The 20,946-nt window shown below is 33.4% G+C and overlaps 2 protein-coding genes across 6 annotated transcripts; one reads left to right on the top strand and one right to left on the bottom strand.

Moving 5' to 3' along the window:
* The first annotated feature begins 3,855 nt into the window (after positions 1-3,855).
* Positions 3,856-9,183, top strand: LOC116131601 (delta-aminolevulinic acid dehydratase, chloroplastic-like). Of its 3 annotated transcripts, none has more exons than XR_004128267.1 (14): positions 3,856-3,997; positions 4,079-4,453; positions 4,580-4,691; positions 4,798-4,871; positions 5,137-5,205; positions 5,278-5,361; positions 5,453-5,522; positions 6,029-6,084; positions 6,537-6,658; positions 7,424-7,495; positions 7,588-7,669; positions 7,755-7,832; positions 8,228-8,629; positions 9,121-9,183. XR_004128267.1 is itself a non-coding variant. In XM_031417257.1 (13 exons), exons 2-13 carry the CDS (start codon positions 4,133-4,135, stop codon positions 8,393-8,395), a joined length of 1,308 nt encoding a protein of 435 aa, XP_031273117.1. In that variant the 5' UTR covers positions 3,856-3,997; positions 4,073-4,132; the 3' UTR covers positions 8,396-8,632. The 3 variants fall into 3 exon arrangements, 1 of the variants encoding a protein (XP_031273117.1); XR_004128266.1 differs by having other exon boundaries at positions 4,073-4,453; positions 9,121-9,182; XM_031417257.1 differs by lacking the exon at positions 9,121-9,183 and having other exon boundaries at positions 4,073-4,453; positions 8,228-8,632.
* A 307-nt stretch (positions 9,184-9,490) lies between these two features.
* LOC116131600 (IAA-amino acid hydrolase ILR1-like 6) lies at positions 9,491-14,859 on the bottom strand. Of its 3 annotated transcripts, XR_004128265.1 has the most exons (6): positions 14,300-14,859; positions 13,513-13,638; positions 10,526-10,831; positions 10,302-10,430; positions 9,718-10,211; positions 9,491-9,656 (listed from the first exon to the last, which is right to left on the bottom strand). XR_004128265.1 is itself a non-coding variant. In XM_031417255.1 (5 exons), the coding sequence occupies exons 1-5, from the start codon at positions 14,789-14,791 to the stop codon at positions 9,807-9,809; spliced, it is 1,458 nt and encodes a 485-aa protein (XP_031273115.1). In that variant the 5' UTR covers positions 14,792-14,859; the 3' UTR covers positions 9,682-9,806. The 3 variants fall into 3 exon arrangements, 2 of the variants coding, with proteins under 2 accessions (XP_031273115.1, XP_031273116.1); XM_031417255.1 differs by lacking the exon at positions 9,491-9,656 and having other exon boundaries at positions 9,682-10,211; XM_031417256.1 differs by lacking the exons at positions 9,491-9,656; positions 13,513-13,638 and having other exon boundaries at positions 9,682-10,211; positions 14,300-14,858.
* Positions 14,860-20,946: the final 6,087 nt, after the last annotated feature.

Raw genomic sequence — 20,946 nt, 5'->3', positions numbered from 1 at the left:
AATGCCGTGCATGACCCGCTTTATATCAACATCAGAATCTCCTTGTTGTACAAGAACAAATTATGCTTTTGTTTAGTCATGCTCCCTCCAAAAATTATGATCCCTAAATCTCCTCTTAAAGATTTTTTCACTATATTTATCATCAATCAACGTATTATATGCACTTCTCTTGGACCATATGCAAACCTGTTTTTTGAGTATGAGATACATTATTTCTTAATCTGATAGTTTTTCATATCTCAATATTGTGTCAAAACTATATATTAGTATATAATTGCCTCTAGGTGGTCAAATGATTGGACATGACTCTTCGAGTGTATGTGCAAGTTGGTCTTGAGTTCGAGTCAGCTCAATTATTAATAAAGATGATCATTAGAAGGTATACTCGACCCTTAATTTTAAGGCCTCAAGAGATTAATCAAAGTATGTGTAAGCTGGCCTTTGGACACCCCAATCACAAAAAAAATATATATATATATATATATAACGAATTTGATACAATTACTTTTTTCGCTGTTTTTTGTTGCAATATTGCATATTTACTACAATGTTATTGGATAATTTCTCGATGCATGTCTTGTGTAGCAAGACATCAATTTTTTGTATTTTTTTTTTTTTGGTAGTATTACTAATCTAAGTGTGCATTTCTTAGCTAATCATGGATTTGTACAAGCCCCGATTGTTTTTAGTGAAAAAAGCGTTTGATAATCTATTCTTACCCATGACAATAGACACCAAAAGAGCCTAAATTAGCGTAGTGGTGGTGTGAAATGTCAAATGTGAATTCATATTTTGATCCAAGTCCAACTGTGATTATAAAATGGGTACAATGTTAAAGTAAGAAGTGCTTTGATTTCGGCAAAATGATTAAATTGATTGGAGTCAAAAGTTTAAGAATAGTTATGTCAAAACATTAATGTCTAGTCGGAGGGAGACTTCTACTATGTGAGTTGATTTTTAAGCCAATATTATACTATTATTCATCGAAGCATTCAACACTCAGCTTTTAATTCCTTTTTATTTTTTATTTTATCTCAGATATTAAAATTAATTTACATATAATTTAACTAATTTTTTAAAATTTTAAAACCATAAGACGAATAAGAGTTTTAATAACCACTTATATTAATATCATATTAGTATAGAGATGCTCAAATTCAGAAACTTATGAAATTTTATTTTATTCTTTTAACATCCAATCACCCAATGGTTATTAACTCTTCAATTCCTCGTGTACCACACTTAAAACAAAATCTTTATTTCCATCATAATTGATTTGTCAAACTATACATGTGAATGCAATAGTTGTATCTGATATTCCAGTTTGTTTAAATCATTTAGTGATGTCGGTTACATTATAACAAAATATGTCTTAATCACTTAGCTTAAGATTGCATTTATTTGTTTCTTTTTACTTTTATTCAAAAGAGTAGTATTATTGTATTCAATTTTCTCTTTTCATATTATATAAGTCAATACGCGGCCCCAAAATTTATGCAAGAAAATTAAATAAGTAGATATTATCTTAGTTTATATCTGGGAAAATCTTTAATCATTTGCAATAAAAATGCCCAAAATCATAAAATTATATATCCAAGGGTTGTAGTAGTTGGATTTGGAGCCATAAAAAGGTCCTAAAATTAAATGATCCCCAAATTGATTGGGATCATCAAATGCACAAATTTATAAATTATTCAGTTTCCTCTTTATACAACACATACTTTATTCTTAAATTAAATCTCTCGTAAAGTGGAATTTGAATCATTTGGGATCAGATTATTTTATTTTTATTAAAAACTTTGCAATAAATATTTCTTATTAATTAATAATTATATATTTCATAGAAGCTTATACAAACATCTATGTTTATTTTAAACATTTCAATCAAATATTTAACTTAAAAAAAAAAAAGCAATTTAATTGGATGAAAGAATCAAAAGGCAAAAGACTTATTGTGGTCAAAGTCTATCTTGGAGTGGGAACCACGAAATATGAAGGGCACGCTCGACACGTTATAAACGTAAGTGGTAAAATGGGAAAAAGAAAAAGAGTAGGGGAAAAAAGGGAAAGGAAAGAAAGAACACATGAAAGATTTGGTGGCATGACTTAAAACTCCCTCACGCTCACCCTTTGATCCATGATTATTATGATTATCACTAAATCTTTCTATAGGCCCCACTCCAACGAAACATCAAATCAAACCCACATGGATTTTTCAGGCCTGGTAATGTTCTCTTCTCTCTCACTCTTACTCTTCTTTTGTTTTCAGGCAAATCTTAAAGATTCCTTTACAGAAAACATTGACCCAACTCTCTAACTTTTTCTTTATTTGTTTATTTTCCTTTTTAATTGTCATGTCAAGAGACAAGAACCAAACACAATAACAATGTTTATATAACCTCACATTTCCATACACGTATCATGCCATGCTTTAAAGTTAAAAAACACAAATGCTTATACTTCCTGATTTAATAAAACATTATTATTTATAACCATTTATAAAATCTTAAGGTACGTTCTTTTTTTTTTTTAATTTTATAATAGAATTTGAAATGAGTTTGATTCCTTATCCAATAAAGTCTTATCGAGTAAAGAATCAGACTTACCTCAAATTCTATCATAGTATTAGAGTTAGGTTCAGTCGAGTTGAGTGCTTAACCAGCGGGTGAAGAGTTAGAGCCAGCAATTACCTCCGTTAACAAGTATGACCCAATATATGGGCTTGACAGTGAAGTGAAGTATTGGAGTCCCATAACACTCCATCAACAGACATGACTCAACGTATGAGCTTAACTATGAGAGAGAGTATCAGAGTCCCATATTGATTAAGCACGCTCAAGTCTACTTGTTTATAAGAGAGAACAATTCTCTCATTCAACAAGACCTTATTGGGTGAAGAATCAAACCCACCTCAAATTCAATCAGAAACTAACAAATTTTGTCTATATTTAATCAAAATCTCAAGAAATAATTATGAAATTAAAAGAAAAAAAACATACAAATAGAGTGGTGTTATTTAAACCCCATCTAAACTTTCAAGCCCCAAAATCAATTAAATTTAAATAAATTTTATTTATTTAAAAATTAACCTTTTCGTAGTCCTTTATAACTTTTATACTTTCCTAATTTTTTTTTTGTCTTCTTTCTTGATCCTTTTAACTTCTCATTTATTTAAGATTAATAAATAACAAAATAAACAACATATTTGTTTAAAAACAAATCCTTTCTCATTTTTCCAATCTTGTTTTTGTTTAATTTATGGGTTTCCCATAACTGTTTCTAAATCATGAATTTTTAAGAAAGAAAAGAAGTTTATAAAGATTAGGAAATTAGAGAAGTTAAAAAGATTAAGAAATAAGATAAATAAATAAAAATTAGAGAAAGGGCAATTTTCAAATAAATTTAAATTTATTTTTTTTCTAATTGATTTTAAGGGCTTAGGAAAAGCTTGGGAAGGTGCTTAAAGAACGCCGCTCAAACAAATATCCAGTTTAAACCTCAGTACGATATATAGGCCCAAATAACGAAAACTCTCTGGCCTGAAACAGTGACGGGTTGAAATAGGCCCAAATAACTAAAACTCTTGGGCCTTAAACAAAGACGGGCTGAAACCGGTCCAAATTAACCGGAAGAAGTCAATTAAACTGTTCCAAGTGCAGTACAGAAAAGTGGAGGCTGAGAAAGCGAGTATACAAATAATGGAAATGACGAAAGTATGCGATTTAGAACCATTTCTGTGAAATTAGTTAATTTCCTGTTGAGTCATATGATTAATTAATAAAAAATTAAGAATGTTTTATTTTAATCAATATATATGTTTTCTTATTGAGATTACTCGTATTAGAAATAAAATATTCCGCCAGTATTGAGCAAAACGACAATTCAATCCAACCACCGCTAATCTGTGAGAGAAAGGTAGGCGAGTGCGGAGCGATCTCGTGCGTGTCTCGCTTCTTATTGGCTCCCTTCTGACTCGCCATCAGATAAGCCTTTGAAGGTAAGATTTTCTGTCCGATTTTCCTTCATTTTATCGTCAACCATTCAGAATATCATAATTCTGTTTTTAATTTAGTTGTAGAACTACCTGTTGTTCGACCTCAACACGCTCGCTGTACAGAACCGAAGTGCATTCATGGCTTCGACGGTATTTCACTCGCCGTGTGCTTGTAGTGCACCTTCAATCAAGTCTTTGGATGGCCAAAACTACGTCGGCCTTAAGCCGTCGGCTAATTTAAGGTTCAAATTCAGTTGTGTTAAAACAACTGTCAAGGCGCGTGAAAGTCAACGTCTATTTATCGTAAGAGCAGGCGAAACGCACGATGGACAGATTAAGAAACTTGGACTGAGTGATGCGGAATGCGAGGCTGCCGTCGTGGCGGGGAATGCTCCAGAAGCGCCTCCCGTGCCACCTAAGCCCGCCGCGCCAGCTGGCACCCCGGTGGTTCCTTCGCTTGTGAGTTTCTTTGTCATTGTGATAATGTTCTGTTTGATAAAATGTTTAATTCAGAAGGACAGTTATATGATTTGAATTGCATTGTTATTTTGTTTTGTTGATTGATATTGCTTCGTGTAGTCTTAGCCACTTAATCGGCGCCCTCGTCGTAACCGAAAGTCCCCTGCATTGCGAGCATCGTTTCAGGAAACAGATCTCTCTCCTGCGAATTTTGTTTATCCATTATTTATTCATGAAGGTATTAATTATGATTGTTGATATGTCTTTTGTAGTTCAAGTTTTTAATTAAATTTTGAAACATGGCCGTATGCTAGTTTGCATGATTAATGTTCCGAGGTTTGCAGGTGAGGAAGACACACCTATTGGAGCTATGCCTGGATGCTATAGACTTGGATGGCGACATGGGCTTGTGGAGGAGGTGATTAAGCTTTTGACAATCCTGCATATTATTTCCATGTAGAAAGAAAAAATTATTTCGCATTTGTGGTCTTGAGCATTGGTTCTATGTTAAACTTTTGGGTATTTTTATAAATTACTGTTTTGATTTGTTGTTATCATTGGGGCAAAGTTTAGTGCCTGCTTCTGGCAAAATGTGTGGAGCAGACTGGAATGAGTATTTCACTTATACACCTACTTAAAGAATTGGCAGATGAATTTTGAACTTAAATTATTGTTTGATGCAGGTAGCAAAAGCTCGGGACGTTGGTGTCAATAGCATTGTGCTCTTCCCCAAAGTTCCTGATGCTTTGAAGGTGTCTATTCTCCTTCTAGGTTTCTCTTTTGCAATCTAGAGTATATAAACTTAATTGGTTTTTGCATCTCAGACTCCCACAGGAGATGAAGCATACAATGACAATGGTTTAGTTCCTCGCACAATAAGGCTTCTCAAGGACAAATACCCTGATCTTGTAAGTCAAAAGTCAATTTAGAAGTAACAGGGTTTCTAGACTATGTTTTTGAAACTGTGATGATCTGCTTGACTAATTAATTTCTTATCAGGTTATTTACACTGATGTTGCTTTAGATCCATATTCCTCTGATGGACATGATGGTATTGTCCGAGAAGATGGTGAGTTTTTAATTATATTTTTGTATTTTTAGCAGGATAACTCCCACGTTTTTTGTGGCTGAAGAAAGATGACAAAACTAACACATTTTAGTACTAAACTGTAGGATATTAATACTCATGATGGGTTTTTTACTTTCAAAAGTTTGATCACTTCCTCTGTTTAGGCTGATTGTTTGATGTCTTTTAGGCCATGGTTTTACGCCTTCTTCTGTGTCTGTGTGTTTGAGAGTGAGAGAGGTGTTGACAGATTCTAATATCTCAATTTTTCAGAGATTGGAAGATGAATTGCTAGAGCTAAGAGCAGAAGCCTGTGGCCTATGGGTTGCATTTTTTTTTTGTTGGTCAAATTTGTGTCAGGATAAACTCATTTTCTTAATTAAAGTTTTCATGGAGCGGCTAATTCTACTTTTACCATTTTTTGATGAGGAGATCGCAAATTAAATAAAGTAATTTTTATGATCACAAACAAAATTACTCATTGCTATATTTTCTGTAATACTATGTAGGTGTTATAATGAATGATGAAACAGTGCATCAATTATGTAAACAAGCTGTTTCCCAGGTAATTTGGATAGATTTTCTGCTATTGGAATTTTACAATGTGTTAATGTAGTTAGAAATAGTTGTGAACTCCCTTGAGGTTTTTGAAGATTTATTGGCCTCCTCTTTGGGTGGTGGTGCAGTCATCTATTAAGACCAAATTCCTCTGCAGTCTGAAATTGGTTATTCTTTGTGCTTGAAAAACTACTTTATTCTTGACTTAGAGTTCATTATTACTTAAGTTGCAGTATGGTGTTTCAACTGCTCTAATTAAGCAAATTCTTACTGGTCATCTATAGTTAGTTGATCATTTCATTTCAAAATCTTGTAGGAGGTCCTCTGATTGATGAGAAACCTTTTAGGACGATACACTATATCAATGATGTATAAATTTTTTCTCACTTATGCTTTGTGCTGCATTTCTATGACCTGATATGTTCTCAATTATGCTCGTGTTGTTACTTCTGTACATAGGCTCGTGCTGGAGCTGATGTTGTGAGTCCTAGTGACATGATGGATGGTCGTGTAGGAGCAATTCGGGCAGCTCTTGATGCTGAAGGCTTTCATCATGTTTCCATTATGTCGTATACAGCAAAGTAAGTTGATCGTCTTATTTATCTTCATCATCATGATTTTTGGTATTTCAATTCATGTTGCAATGAAGGGGTGTTTCTTTTCAAACACATACACAAACATTGATCTGAGTAATCCTGGAAAAGAAATACAAAATCAAGGAAGAAAGAAAGAAAGAACGCTTAGGAAAGAGCTGGGGGTTGAGAGTGAGAGTGCAGAGAGTATTAAGTGGACACTTTATTGACCATCAAAATCTGGAAATTTAACTAGTTATCATGATGAGTTTTTCAATGTGTCAAATTCCAGGATTATATGACATTATTTTATCACATAGGAAGCGGTTTGATCTGGAGAGCATTATTCCATTGTTTGTACAATTAATTTGGTTTTTTAGTAACACAGTAATGCTTCATTACTTGCGCGCAAATCTCGTGTGTGTGGATACTTGTGTTTCTGGTTCAACTTTATCCATATTTATTTTCAGTAATTACTACAGAAGCTATTTGTGATCACAAATATTGGGATGGTCAAACACCCCTTTGTATCATTTATCTTCTTCCTCATGCTATCTCGTAGTTGATGGAGTAAATACTATAAGCTGCTTCTGGCATATTTCTTTGTTTGACAAATTGTTTGACCAACCATTGCAGAAGACCAGTAGTTTCTGATAAAATCTATAGTATAGGTGGATATGTTGGTTTTTTTTTTTTTTTTCATCATGGTGAGACGAAAATGTGCGAACTTTGTCATCTTTTCTAACACTTCCATTCATTTTGTCTTGCAAACAGGTATGCAAGTTCCTTCTACGGTCCATTTAGGGAGGCATTAGACTCGAATCCACGTTTTGGAGACAAGAAAACGTATGTATTCATTATTAAACTCCATGGTTAACTTTTTAATTTAGTGTTTATGGAACTCACTTTTGTTCATTAATTTGGCTTGTTATCATAAGTTATCAGATGAATCCAGCAAACTACAGAGAGGCTCTAGTAGAAGCCCGTGAAGATGAATCTGAAGGAGCTGACATCCTTTTGGTTAGTATTTGCTTCTTTTGGAATCTTTTGAATATTTTAAAGGCATGACCTCCGTTATGCTGAAGTTACTTCACATTGGTCACAGGTGAAACCTGGTCTTCCTTATTTGGATATCATAAGGCTTCTCAGGGATAAATCTCCTCTGCCGATTGCTGCATATCAGGTATTGTCAGAAACTTTTTTTTTTTTTTAATCTACTATATTTAAATGTTGCATCACCTAAAAAATTTGTATTGTCCTGTCAAGTTATGATATGATTATTGGAGTACTCACTGGACATGATCTGCAAATACATCTTTCAACCCCTCCACCATGTAAAATGATTGAAAATATCCAATTGTCCTGTAGGATTAAGGTTCAAAATGAAAAGATAAAAGAAACATATAATATAATGACAGTATAGACATTTCTTGGTGTGATCCTTCCTTTGTTGTACGCCAATGGAATAACCTTATAAATAGCCTTTTCTATTAACTCATTCTACGATACCTGCTTCTTTGTTTTACTCACCTTTCTTTTCGAGTCCATTTATTTTAATCTTTGATTTCATAATACCAGGTTTCTGGTGAATACTCAATGATCAAGGCTGGTGGGGTTCTCAAGATGATCGATGAAGAGAGGGTTATGATGGAATCATTGATGTGCCTCCGAAGGGCTGGTGCTGACATCATCCTCACATATTTTGCTTTACAAGCTGCTAAAAGTTTATGTGGTGAGAAGAGGTGAGAATGGTCTGATCAACAAGGACCGGCTGTTAGTCATTAAATAGTACTAGCGGCATCTTTTTTGGTAATTGACACTAGAAAAAGTTGGGAGTTTTGACTGAAATAAATTAATAAGTCGGTTTGCGATATGCTGTGTCATAAAGTTGAAGTAGAGAATGTTATTACATTTTGTGTGTTTGCAGTATTAGTTTATGACTGAACTTCCAAAATGAAATAAACATGCTAGTAAGTTTATGTTGAAAAATGGCTTTTAGCAAAATCACATGGGGTAGAAGTGATAATGGAGAAAGGTTTAGGGACTTATATGTAATAGGCCAAAATGAGTTAGTTTGTCCCACATTGAAAAGGAATGAAAAGTGGGAAACTTTTGGGGCCTATATATAAGGACCTAAATCAATGTTAATTGTATCCCAAGATGTAATTCCATTATACTTCTTTTGTTTAGGGTTCTTTCTTTAAGGACCCTTTAGTTTGTAAGTTTTGTTGTATCTCCCCTTTGTTTTGGGTATTTGTTGTATTGCCCAAATATTTGTAATATTGTTTGGAGATAGTGGAGTTTTCTTTTGCAGCGCCCGAGGACGTAGGTTTCAATACCGAACCTCGTTAATTCCTGGTATTCTTTATTTTTGCATTTAATTTTGGCAATTTATTTATGCTTTATTACTTGTATTATTATATTCAATAAGCTAGCGTTAGAGTTTATGTTTCCGTTGCATAACAGTTTAGTCTGTTTATTCTGCACACAACTGAATGCAAGGTGGGATGAAATATATATTTAGTTGTATTAACATAAAAATGTCACGAACAGGATGAATTTGGTAGTCTGTTAGCCAGCTGCGTTCACCCAGGAGTAATAAAACCTTTGGTTAATATAGTCAATAAAATGAGTTATTTTCTAGTAGTTGAACTTGAATCAAGAAAAACGAGTTAATAGGATTTGCCTTTGTGTTGGCCAGGTTTGTCTTCTTGGGAGTCCCTTTGTCTTGATTCTTTGCGTAAAGTATGTATAATTTTTTTTACCCAAACAGAAATGGGAAACGATGCAGCAACAACCACAGTCGAATTTTGCATCATTAAACCCTCTTAATAGAGCAAATAAAATCAAACTGCAGAATATATAAAACATGCGGTAAGTATTAGTATTACAATTTAAAATTATAGACACAAGCAGAAGATCCTCTACTTCATTTACAATTCCACTGGAAAATCTTGCCCTAGCATATCCCCCTAACCCAAGTACACCGAAAAACAAGGCCGTAGGCCTGACTGCGGAATATTTTGGATCCCCCTAACCCAAGTACACCGAAAAACAAGGCCGTAGGCCTGACTGCGGAATATTTTGGAGCTTAACATTGCCAAGTGCACCGGTAAAAAACAGAGCACATCTTTTGAAGTATTCTCTTGCTTGTCGATTAAAAACTTACCGCATTAGTGGTAAAAGCTACAGCATAACTTCCACGCTCATTCAGATATCTTTCTGCTATAGTAGCATGAACTGCTGCACCTATTGGTAGAACATCTTCATCGATCATAAAATATGGTGAATGGCCTGTGTGTATCGACCCCAATGACTCGTTCCTTATTCCGATGTAGAAGAAAGCTGCTGGAATCACCTCCGAGTAAAAGGAGAAGTCCTCAGCCCCCATCATGGGCGGAACCACCCTGTAGTTCGATGGACCCAACAAATCGGTGGCAACCTTCTTCACATGCTTGTACATATCCTGGTCGTTCACCGTAGGGGGATAGATCTTGGATTCGTTTTTGAAGAAATCAACTGTTGCCGAGCATCTGAAAACACTAGCTTGCTCCACAATGACCTATTTCACATAATGTTGTTAGAATCAGTCGAGTATCTAATAATGAAGTATGACAGAGCAGGACGTTGAGTATGGTTTTTGTGAATAAACCTCTTCTATTCTGCGGAGAAGTTGATAAAAGCTGGTGTTGGAAAAGGCCCTGAGGGTTCCACCAATTATAACTGTATCAGGAATCATGTCCAGATTATTACCTCCATTGAATGAAGTTACTGACACAACCTGTAAGTTAATCATTGTTAGAAACGTAAAGTAAATCCTGAAAGAAAAGAGTCCACAGCAGTATATATAGAGGGTAACCATTAAGAAAGGCAAACCTGCGAGTCCAGCGGATTTGATTCACGAGACACAATGCCTTGTAAGCTGATTACAGCGGCAGAGGCTGCTAAGATGGGGTCAACCGAACGGTATGGGTTGCCTTTTTTTACACTAATTACGGCTCTGAAGAAACCACAACCGGCCAACAAAGGACCTGGCCTTGAGCCAATGATACCAGTAGGATGCTCATGAGATACATGAACTGCAAATATGGCCTCTACATCTTCCAGAGCCCCATCTCCGATCATCTGTTTTGCACCATTTCCAGCTTCCTCTGCTGGTTGGAATATCAGAATTACAGTTCCCTATCATAACAAAATCCAAAATTTATCAGTTAATTGAGTCTACTTATGCCATAAAACTGTACTTTCATAGAAAACTAATCTGTTTTTCTCTTTTACTTTTTTCTGTATAAATCTTCAGGGCAAGTAAGAATTTAAGAAGACCCATTACTCAACCTAAAATGTTCATTCATCAAAGATGTTTTATCATGTAAGAATTAAACTGGAATTATAAAAATTAGATCCACCTAACCCTATCTGTATTAAAAAGTCTTAAAAGCGACTAACATAAAAAGAAGTAGCACCTAACTTTCCATTCATTAATTTAAGATTCATGCATATGAAAAAAGAGCAGTATGACTAAGAAATATGTGACACAACTTTCTCCTTAAATAAACATGTTTGAATTTCAATAAAAATTTTCCGACCCACTCAGGCATTTAACCGATTGTGATGGAAGTTGACACACGTTTGGTTTTTTTCATCCTCAGAACTGGACCAAAATATTAAAAAAAAAAAAAAAAAAAAAATGGGGACCAGCTGGCTATGACCTCCATTACTTCTTTCCTCACCTAAAATGTTAGTCACCCTTTCCATAAAAAGAATATTACATTGGTTTGGTCCCAAGGCATTATTTTATTTTTTCCACGTTTGAAATTGTTGTCTCTATCATATTTCTAACACCACACAACCTTTTAAATATCAAAGATTGCTGTATTTTCATTTGATGATTATGCTTTCTTCAAGAATTCAGGATTCCTTCAACTAGGCGAACAAATCTGAATTTAATCACATGTCTGTTCTGGTCAATGAGAAAGACAAAACAGAGGGTCTAATTATATTATCAGTTTGTTTAGCTAATATTATATACATTAAATTGAATTTGTTCAATCGCATATCTCAACAAAACCTTTCCTTTTTTTTTTGTCTGGGTCAGTTTACGCGCACCTCAATCAATCTTCCGGGACCTCGGAACTAAGTCTCACCAAAACTTGTCTTACTTAAATCCTGTCTAAACGCCCCCTGTTTTTGAACTACATTTATGTCATTTACTTAAAAATCTATTATACCCAAATAAGAAATGGTTTAAACAAGATAATATTCTATAAGCCTAGATTAGTTCTCTGGTATTCAGAGACATTTAGAGAGGGCTTAGATATTATTATTATTTTTTTCCATTTCTAAGACAGACCATGTGTGGGCGGTGTGGCATTATGTGCAAGTTGATAAAGAAGAAGACTAGTTCAACAACTATTTCATTTTCAGCTAACATCACACTTTCATTTAGGCCCCATTTTTCCTGTGAATTTATTCCTTATCACACAATTATTAAACCACACAAACAACACAAGCAAATATGCATTGCAGCGTATATATAAAAGATATTTATATCATCTCGCTTCAATACACGTATTATAGGAAGTAGGAATGTCAATTTAATAGTTAAAAAAATAACCATAAAACAAATTGCAACATCACATTCTAACACAAAATGGAATCTTGGACTAATTGGAGGTCATCCCTTTCAAACTTTGGTAAATTTAAGCTAGTCCACACAATGTGATGCCCCATTCAAACATCTAAACACGGTCTGAACTTTGGACTAAATGTTAAAAAAATAAAAATAAAAAAAAATAACAAAGCAAGTAGAGGAATGAATCCATGGGTGAAATGAAAGTAACTTTCATTATCCGGAGGATTAGCGTGGGTTCCATTTCCAAATTCATGGGATTCCCTTTTTTCCAAGTCTTAATCAAATTGAAAGATTTTGAAAGTCGGCATCTACAGATCCACCCTATGAACAACTAGAAATTGGAACCGCCCTACTCTTTCTGTGGTGTCCATCTATGCAGGTGAACTTGTTAAAATTTCTTGCTATTCAAGAACCGACACTTGGGATTTTTTTCTTCAACAAAATACCCAACTATTCATTTAAACTACCGAATATACGCTTCTACCACTTTTAAGAGATAGTATTATTACATGCACCAATTCGTATTTAACATACTCCATTTCATGCTAGGAAAATTGAATGTATACGGATGATTATTTGATTAATAAAATGCACAAGAGTTGATGAAATTATTATTTTTCAAAGGGTGGTCACAACTTAATGTATTTTTCTGATAATACCTATTTTAAATATAAAAAAAAAAACCCTAACCCTCAAAACTTTATTCTTTTTTCTAAAAACCCAAAAGAATAGTGGCAGAAGATGAGATGAAAACAAATTTGGTTGGACGGCAAAAGTGGAGCCAACCGAGCCTAGTAATAGGAACAAAATATGTCGGAATGGTAAGTAAAAAAGTTACATTTAGGAGAGACCCTCATTTGAAGTCCTTTTAACTAAACCAAGAAATGATGGATGAGATGAGGCCCATCCACCCACATTTTGTAAATGTAATAAACTAATAATGTCCCCACAAAACAAATTGATTCCCACCTTCCTATTTTCTTTACCCTAAAGACTCTGCCATTAATGTTCCACAACCCACCTATATATCTAGTTTAATCAACTGCCCTAATTGATTCCCAACAATGGGCCATGTTCATTATTTCATATATCTACATTTACCCTATCTTCAATCTTCAAAACATTATGGTAATACTAGTAGTAATTGGTGTTAAAAATAGCCCAAAGTTGCAGAAACAGAAGTTAGTAGAAAGCCTGGTTTTGCACAAAATTTGCAGAGTAAATAACGAACCTGCAAAAGATGTTCGCGACTCTTCAAGATCTTGGCAGCACCAAGAAGCATTGTTACATGTGCATCGTGCCCACAAGCATGCATTTTTCCCGCAACTTTGCTCTTATATTCCCACTCAACAGCTTCCTAAAAACGTACAAGTTCAACATTAGGGGCTCTCTCTCTCTTATCAAATTAATATTTGACCTAAAATTCTTGGAAGGCAAATCATTGAAATAAAGTTTACTTTAATCCCTTTTTGTGTCATTGTGTAAAAGACAACTTGGATCAGATTTTCTGCTAACGAAAGTACAAACTATAAAATACAAATTTAAGTATATTCTGAAATAACTTACTTTCTGACACCTGAATGATTAATATTACTTTAAAAAGATGAAAATAAATAAATAGTACACGACATATCCGTAATTCCATGTCAATGTTAAAAAAGGATTTAGAAAAATAATCACGAGTTAGATTTATGCTTCCAATGCATAAAGATTAGTTTTCGTTTATGTTTGTTCCCTTGTATAAATTGCAAACGTGTGAAGGCATGAAGTAAAAAATAATAAGAAACAGAAACCTAATTCCACTCTTTACCAAAAAGAAAAAAAAAAAATTACAACTTGAGACATTATGAGATCCCAAAAAAGAAAAAACAATTAATCCCCTACCAACTTACCAACACGCATGCCCATATCTATATTTATACATGCACATGCACATGGATGATTATGTATGTATATCATAAACTGTTCTTTATGGAAATTAATTCAATAAGAAAAAATTAAAAATTAATTAAATAAACCTGAATAGGAAGTGCATCCATATCAGCTCTGATGGCCACAAACGGCGGGCCTCCGGTCCCAATCGAGGCCCGAATACCCGTTTTGGCCAACGGATATTTATATCCAATCTCCATCCGATCCAACTCGGCCCGAACCAACTTACTTGTTTCATATTCTTCAAAAGCAAGCTCCGGGTGCTGATGAATTCTTCTCCTCACACTTTTCAACCAGTCAACGTTCTCGGGGCGGCGAGCCAGACCCAGCACCTCCTCTGAGCAGGCCCGTCCCCATACCTTGCAGACCGAAAACGTCGGCCGTGAAGTGCACGATTTGCTCTTGTTGTTGCCAGATTTCAAAGGCGTTGAAGCGAGAGTGTTTATGTCAAAGAAAGTATATTGGTTTTGTGAGGGGGTTATGCTTAAGGATTCGACATGCAAGAAAATATTGTTTTGAAAGAGTGTTAATATTATTATTGAGATGGAGAATGTAAAGGAAAGGTTTAGAAAATTCATGTTTGGGGAGAAAGTGAGAAAGAAAATTCAAAGAAAGGAGTGAAGACGAAGTAGAGAGAAGGAAATAGAAAACGAAAGAAATAGAGGGGAGAGGAGGAGAGAATTAGAACACGTGGGGATAAAGGAGGTCGGGGGAAATAGTCACGTGGAAGAATATGAATGAAGAGTGATGAAAGACTAGTTGATTAATCATCGAATCGCATCGGTTACGAGGGCCCCACCACTTGCAATTGCGGTATTCAATTAGACAGATTGATACTCCTCCTTTGTTTTTATTTTATTTAAATAATTCATTTCACATGATTATTCTTAGTGAATATTTTGCTTAATTTTTTAAATTAAAAGGGATTAGAAATATTTTACTATAAAAAAAATCTGCTTTTTTCTTTTTAATAAAAAGTTATTCGCATGAGGGTACTTTACGGAATCTGACCTCAATACAGTAAACCACGTTTAGGCCTTAAAAATAAGTTTAACGAATTATGTGAAGTGAGTGAGTGAGCAAGTGGGATTTCGTAAGCTACTATTTTTTAAATCACCAATAAGAATAAGTAACTTAAACCTTTTCACCATATATAATCAATTAATCAATTAAGCATTAAGAAATGAAGCCTTGGATGCTTATCAATATTTACATAATCATTCCTTTTGACTCCCTAATATTAACCTTTAATGCATTACACATTTATCATGTTTAAGTATTATTATTTTATTGACCATAAAAATCTAAAAGAAACAAGTGTATTGAGAGTTAAAAGCAGGAGATGATACAAAAACCATGGATGAAATTATATTAAAATGAGATTTGAGGTCTTTGTTGGAATTATGAGCAAATTAAATTTATTATTTACCATTAAAGAAACATATTATTTGCATTTCATTTTGTACTTCAACAGTCTCGTCTTGTGGACCAAATATGTTTCTAAAAAGTATGGGGAGTTAACGACTTTTTCTCACCTAAATAATGACATTTTCTCATCCATAAATTTTTAAAATACCACTTTCTCACCCAAAAAATACGCTTTCCGATTTGGCGGTGAACAAAGAACAAATTCGATCCATTCTTTTGGGACTTTTGAAAATGGAAGGTTGGTAAGTTTTTTGGAGATGGAAGATTTGATTTTGATGGTTGTGATTGGTCAGAATTTGACTTGAGATAGGCAATTGCGTAAACCCTAATCACTCGATTGTCGATGATTGATGAGGTCGAAGGGAGCAAGGTTTGAGGGGTTTTGGTGGATGATAATCGTAGAAGAGAATAGTGGTGGTATGAGATTGACAGGAAAGTGTTATTAAATATATATTTTTAGAATGAAAATGTGATATTTTAAAAGTTTGAGGATAAAGAAGTGTCACCAAACTATTATTTGGGTGGCGAGAAGTTGTTTACTCAAAGTAGGACCAAAAACACTTGTTCGTATTGCCTCAACCTCACAAATCTCAGAATTAGTACAAGACCAAAAGTACGGAATTTTACTAAGATATTTTATTAATTATTATTGAATCACAAAATTAAAAAAAAAAAAATTTGATAAAAGTAATATCTGTTTGAAAATAATTTAATAAAATCCTTGAAAAATCTTCGAATTGGAGGCTTTTTGACGGTGCACGCGGTAGCGGTGGCCGTCCAATCGCATTGACAAATTGTTACTAGCTAAAAGCCTAAAACAAGGTTATTAGGGTAGAGGTGGACTATTTTTTTCCACCTCTTGATATATATATATTTTTTTTTATAGTCAGAAAGTGTTTTTAGCCACATAAATTGCTTTTTCTTGGCAGTTACTTAAGTTGAGATATTGAATAACGTGTAAAAAATTTTCCAATTGAAAGCATGAGTTCAAGGCTTTTTGACTCGGCAAGCATTTAAAACGTGCCAATTAGCTTTCTTATGTAACTTGAATATTATAAGCCATTGCGTAACAATTATGTCATTCCAAAGTCAATACACAATAATTCCTTTTTACATTTAATTAATATTTGGACATATAGTACGTATAAGTGTAACCTACACTGAAAGCACTAACGCATGGATACAAGTATTAAAAAAAAGTAAAATCTAATTAAGATACTTTGTCGGTTCAATTAAATATAATATTTAATTGTACTAAAAAGTAAAATTATATACGGGTAGGCCCATGAATATGATCGCGCTCACTGCACAACGTATCAGGTGAATGAAAACAAAAATGAATTCCGGATAATAAAACTGCAACATGTTGCCAGAATCAAGAAACAAAATTACAGAAGCCACCGCTACAATCTCAATGCATGTGAAACATTTAGTTATTATTATTGTTATTTTTTTTTATAGGAGGAAAAGGTAATTAACTATTTGTAATTGCAAAGCTGTGTGCTTGCTCTGAGTATGCATTAGTTCATTCTGTGTTCTCCACTGCAATTTCTTGTCGTGTTATGGCAAAGATTTCGTCTTCTTTATATCGCAAATAACAAAAGGAAAGACATCTATTTTTTAATTTTCTTTTTACATCAGAGCTGTCATGATAGATAATAAAGGAATATGTTCATGGAATTAATTTTTTTTTTATTTGTTTTATGGTATTTAGGTTAATTTACGTGCACTTTAACTAATCTCTTGAGATCCGATAATTACCAACCGAATAAGAGTTACAGTGACTATCCCTATTAATAATCGAACAGGGATTTAAACTCAGGATCTCTTGAATAATACACTCAAAAATTTATATCAAACTATTCGATCACTTAAAGATAATTAATTTTGTTAGACTTTAAGATGATAAAATTAAGAAAATTGTGAACTAATCATCTTATAATTCATTAAGATGAGATAATTATTAATTAACACGAACATAATCATCTATGATGTTGTAATAATATAATAATTAATTAATAACTTAATGGAAAGTCGGTCCCCTTAAAATCGGCTTTTGATATTGATAATGGAATAAGAACCTAGTACAAGACAAGCAGTGAAATTGCTAAGCCATCACAGTCATCAGTCATTACATCCACTGTTTATATATATTTTATTTGGATTTTATCAACCCACTGATTCTTTTATTTAATTATAGTAACAGAAACCATGATCTCTTTATTCCTTATATTAATTAATAAAAATAAAAAAAATCCTAAAGGTGATTATAGCGAAGGATAATATTTAACCATTGGAAGGGCAATTTCAAGTATCGTGGGGCACAAAATATCATCATCACCATTAAGTGGTACTAGTTATTTTATGATAGTCCAATAAATTAGTATTATAAATGGTTCAATCACATGGTCTGAAATAATTTTGATTCTATTTGCTTTAAGAATGTTATGAGTTATGTCACTTCCTTGGATACCATCAAAGACGGTAAAAATAGTGTAATCTTATGTCAAATCTTGTTTATTCATTATTAAATTCTCCTTTTCAATCACATGATATTCACTTAAAACTGGTTATTTTACATTGGGTTAAAAAATGGATTATAAATATAAATTTTAATTGTGAAATAGAAGGGAAGAGAAGAGAGAAAAATGATTCATTAGAGACTCTTTGGTGTATTATTCAAGAAGTTTTGAGTTTGAGTCATTTCTCGAGTGCTAATAGGGATAATCACTATTACTTTTATTCGGTCGATAGTTTTACAGCTCCAATGATTAGTTGAGATACGCATAAACTGATATGAACACCTCCAGTGAAAAATAAATAAATAAAAAAGAAAAATAAATGGGGTTTTATAGTGGAAGTAAGATCGTCCAATTGAAATCTGACTCTAAAAATACGGTGTTTTTAAGTAATTATTTAAATTTCCGATGTAAAATATTTTGATAATGTAATACAGAAGGTGAATCAATTATTGAATCGTTGAAAAGTAAATATATGATAAGTGAGGTCAATTTCAAATCGAGTTGGAGAGCGACCCAAGTGATGTGTTAATATTACTGTAGTTAAACGTATTTTTTACTTTATCTTAAACATCATGTTGATTTTAATTAAGTCCATTCATTAGTTATCACATTATTGCTAATTGAGTTATAGGATTATAACACAAGGCAAAGTGTAATTGACGGCATCATCAATCAATTGAAATATAATGAATGTCTATCACTTGTTAAAGTTATGGTCCTTGCTGTCTATGACAAAAATCTTATAAAGCATGGTTTTTTTCTTACGTTCACATGTCAATTTCATTTGTTTAATTTTTTTTTTAACATAATTAAATTTTAAACTACAAGAAAAGTAAACCATATTATAAAATAAAAAGGGAAAATGCTTAATTTAATTAACTTATTATTATTTATATAATAGTATGACTGGGTTATGATGAATATACAAACACCCTTTTGGATCTGAAAAGTATGATTATGCTTTGAAATAATAGTACTTACTAGGGGTGTAAACGAGCTGGACCGAGTATCTAGCTACTCGAGCTCAGCTCTGTTGCTACAATATTGAGCTCGAGCTCGACATCAAATAGGGAAGCTCAAGCTTGGGCTCGAGCTCGACACAAGCTCAAACAACACCTGCTTGATCCAATCCCAAACCACTGAAAGATGTCATTTTTTGTTTCAAAATCATATTTTTTTGAGGAAAATGAAGAAGTTCTTCATCCCGCCTCGCCGCCTCGACCTAATGATGTAGAAATAAGTGCCGGTGAGTTGTCGCATTAGTCCTATCGTAATCATCATAACCAACCCATATTTTGTAAACAAAAGTTGAACAAAACTCTCCAAGATTGAAACTTTTGTGGAAAACCATATGCTTCAAGAACCCCATTTTTGGTCAAACTTGCTTATTCATCACCTAGACGGAAAGGAAGCTATAGTCATAACATCGTTGAAAACCACCATCAACTAGACCTAATGGCTGAGAATGAGGGCAAAAAGGTATCTCAGGTGGCAGAAGAAGGTAATTAAGCAATTGAAGAAGACTCAGACAAAGATTCAAGTAACAATATCCCCTAGTAATTAAGCAATTGGAGAAGGCTCAGGCGAACATTCAACTTAAGTGGAACCCATAACGGAGTATGATGCCACAGAAATCAGGGTTTTTTTTTTTTTTTTTTTTAAAAAAAAAAATTAGAATTCGATTTTTAACATATTTGGGATATATGGGTGTGTTTGTCATATTTACAAACCGTTAAGTTACAAATACCCCCTATTAGTTGCAAAACTATCATTTATAGCCTCAGGCTCGCTGAAGCTTGCGAGCTGGTAGAGTCGAGTACTGACATGTTCGTACTCGGCTCGACACTATAGCCGAGCCACTCGAGCTCGAGCTTTTACGGAGCCCAGCCCTCGGTTTACACCCTTAGTCTTCACTCCTAATTATGCATTTATGTATTTCATTTTCTTTTAGATATTTAAAACCACGTTAAATAATTATGGATGAATATAAACTTAATATTTGAGTTGGAATTACATGAAGAATGTGAAATTGTTAAAGTTTATTTTGGTTTAAAATAGAAGAATGAAATCATGGATCATGCTTAAAATTGGATCAATTGAACACCACAAAAAACTTGTAAGTTGGTGATTGAACAAGAAGGCAATAAACAGTGAGTTTGTTTTTATAAAATGTGAAAGAGGCATGGATAGTGTGAATGTTTTAAAAACGCTAAACAACAATTACAAGTTGATGGGATTCGTCACACTCATTATAAAGTATAAACCACCCAATGGTCTCTTTTAGCTTTTTATTCTATGCAAAATCTTGTATACGTTACTGTTTATTATGTATTTATTAAGTGATTTTTATTTTAATTATTCTTTTATATTGTGCTTCTTTTAAAAAAAAGTATTTTAATTGTTTTCTTAAAAGTAACTGATTGAAAATGTTTTTGAAAACGTTTTTAGATTAAAAAAGTATCTAAAACGCCTTATATAAAGACTTAATAAGTAATTTATTAAACTAAATGCACCTGTACGGCTCTTTAGAAAGAAACTGAAGTCTACTTGAATAAGAGGAATTGGTGGATGTAGAGGCTGAGAGCCTGACGCAGTTTGCATCATCTCCATCATGTATTGGAATTGGATTAAGAAAATGATACTTTGATTTATAAATTATCAAGATAATGTTATTACCAAAATTTGTGCATGTAAATTGTTGATGCGATAATTTGTACCAACCAAAGATATCCAATTGGCTTTGAAAGGGACTAGGTAAGATATATGCGTGATTATTAGTAACT

This window comes from Pistacia vera, unplaced genomic scaffold, assembly GCF_008641045.1.
Source record: "Pistacia vera cultivar Batoury unplaced genomic scaffold, PisVer_v2 Contig235, whole genome shotgun sequence".
NCBI lineage: Eukaryota > Viridiplantae > Streptophyta > Magnoliopsida > Sapindales > Anacardiaceae > Pistacia > Pistacia vera.
The sequence above is the reverse complement of the archived record's forward strand: the minus strand, read 5'-3'. Positions and strand labels throughout refer to the sequence as shown.

Excerpts from the sequence above, each read along its gene's own strand:
- LOC116131601 (XM_031417257.1), top strand. The coding sequence starts at position 4,133 with ATGGCTTCGACGGTATTTCACTCGCCGTGTGCTTGTAGTGCACCTTCA. Across the intron at positions 4,692-4,797 it reads TCCATTATTTATTCATGAAG|GTGAGGAAGACACACCTATT; the intron begins GTATTAATTATG and ends CGAGGTTTGCAG. Across the intron at positions 7,496-7,587 it reads CGTTTTGGAGACAAGAAAAC|TTATCAGATGAATCCAGCAA; the intron begins GTATGTATTCAT and ends TGTTATCATAAG.
- LOC116131600 (XM_031417255.1), bottom strand. The coding sequence starts at position 14,791 with ATGAATTTTCTAAACCTTTCCTTTACATTCTCCATCTCAATAATAATA. Across the intron at positions 10,832-13,512 it reads GTCGCGAACATCTTTTGCAG|GGAACTGTAATTCTGATATT; the intron begins GTTCGTTATTTA and ends TTGTTATGATAG. Across the intron at positions 10,212-10,301 it reads TTCTCCGCAGAATAGAAGAG|GTCATTGTGGAGCAAGCTAG; the intron begins GTTTATTCACAA and ends TATGTGAAATAG.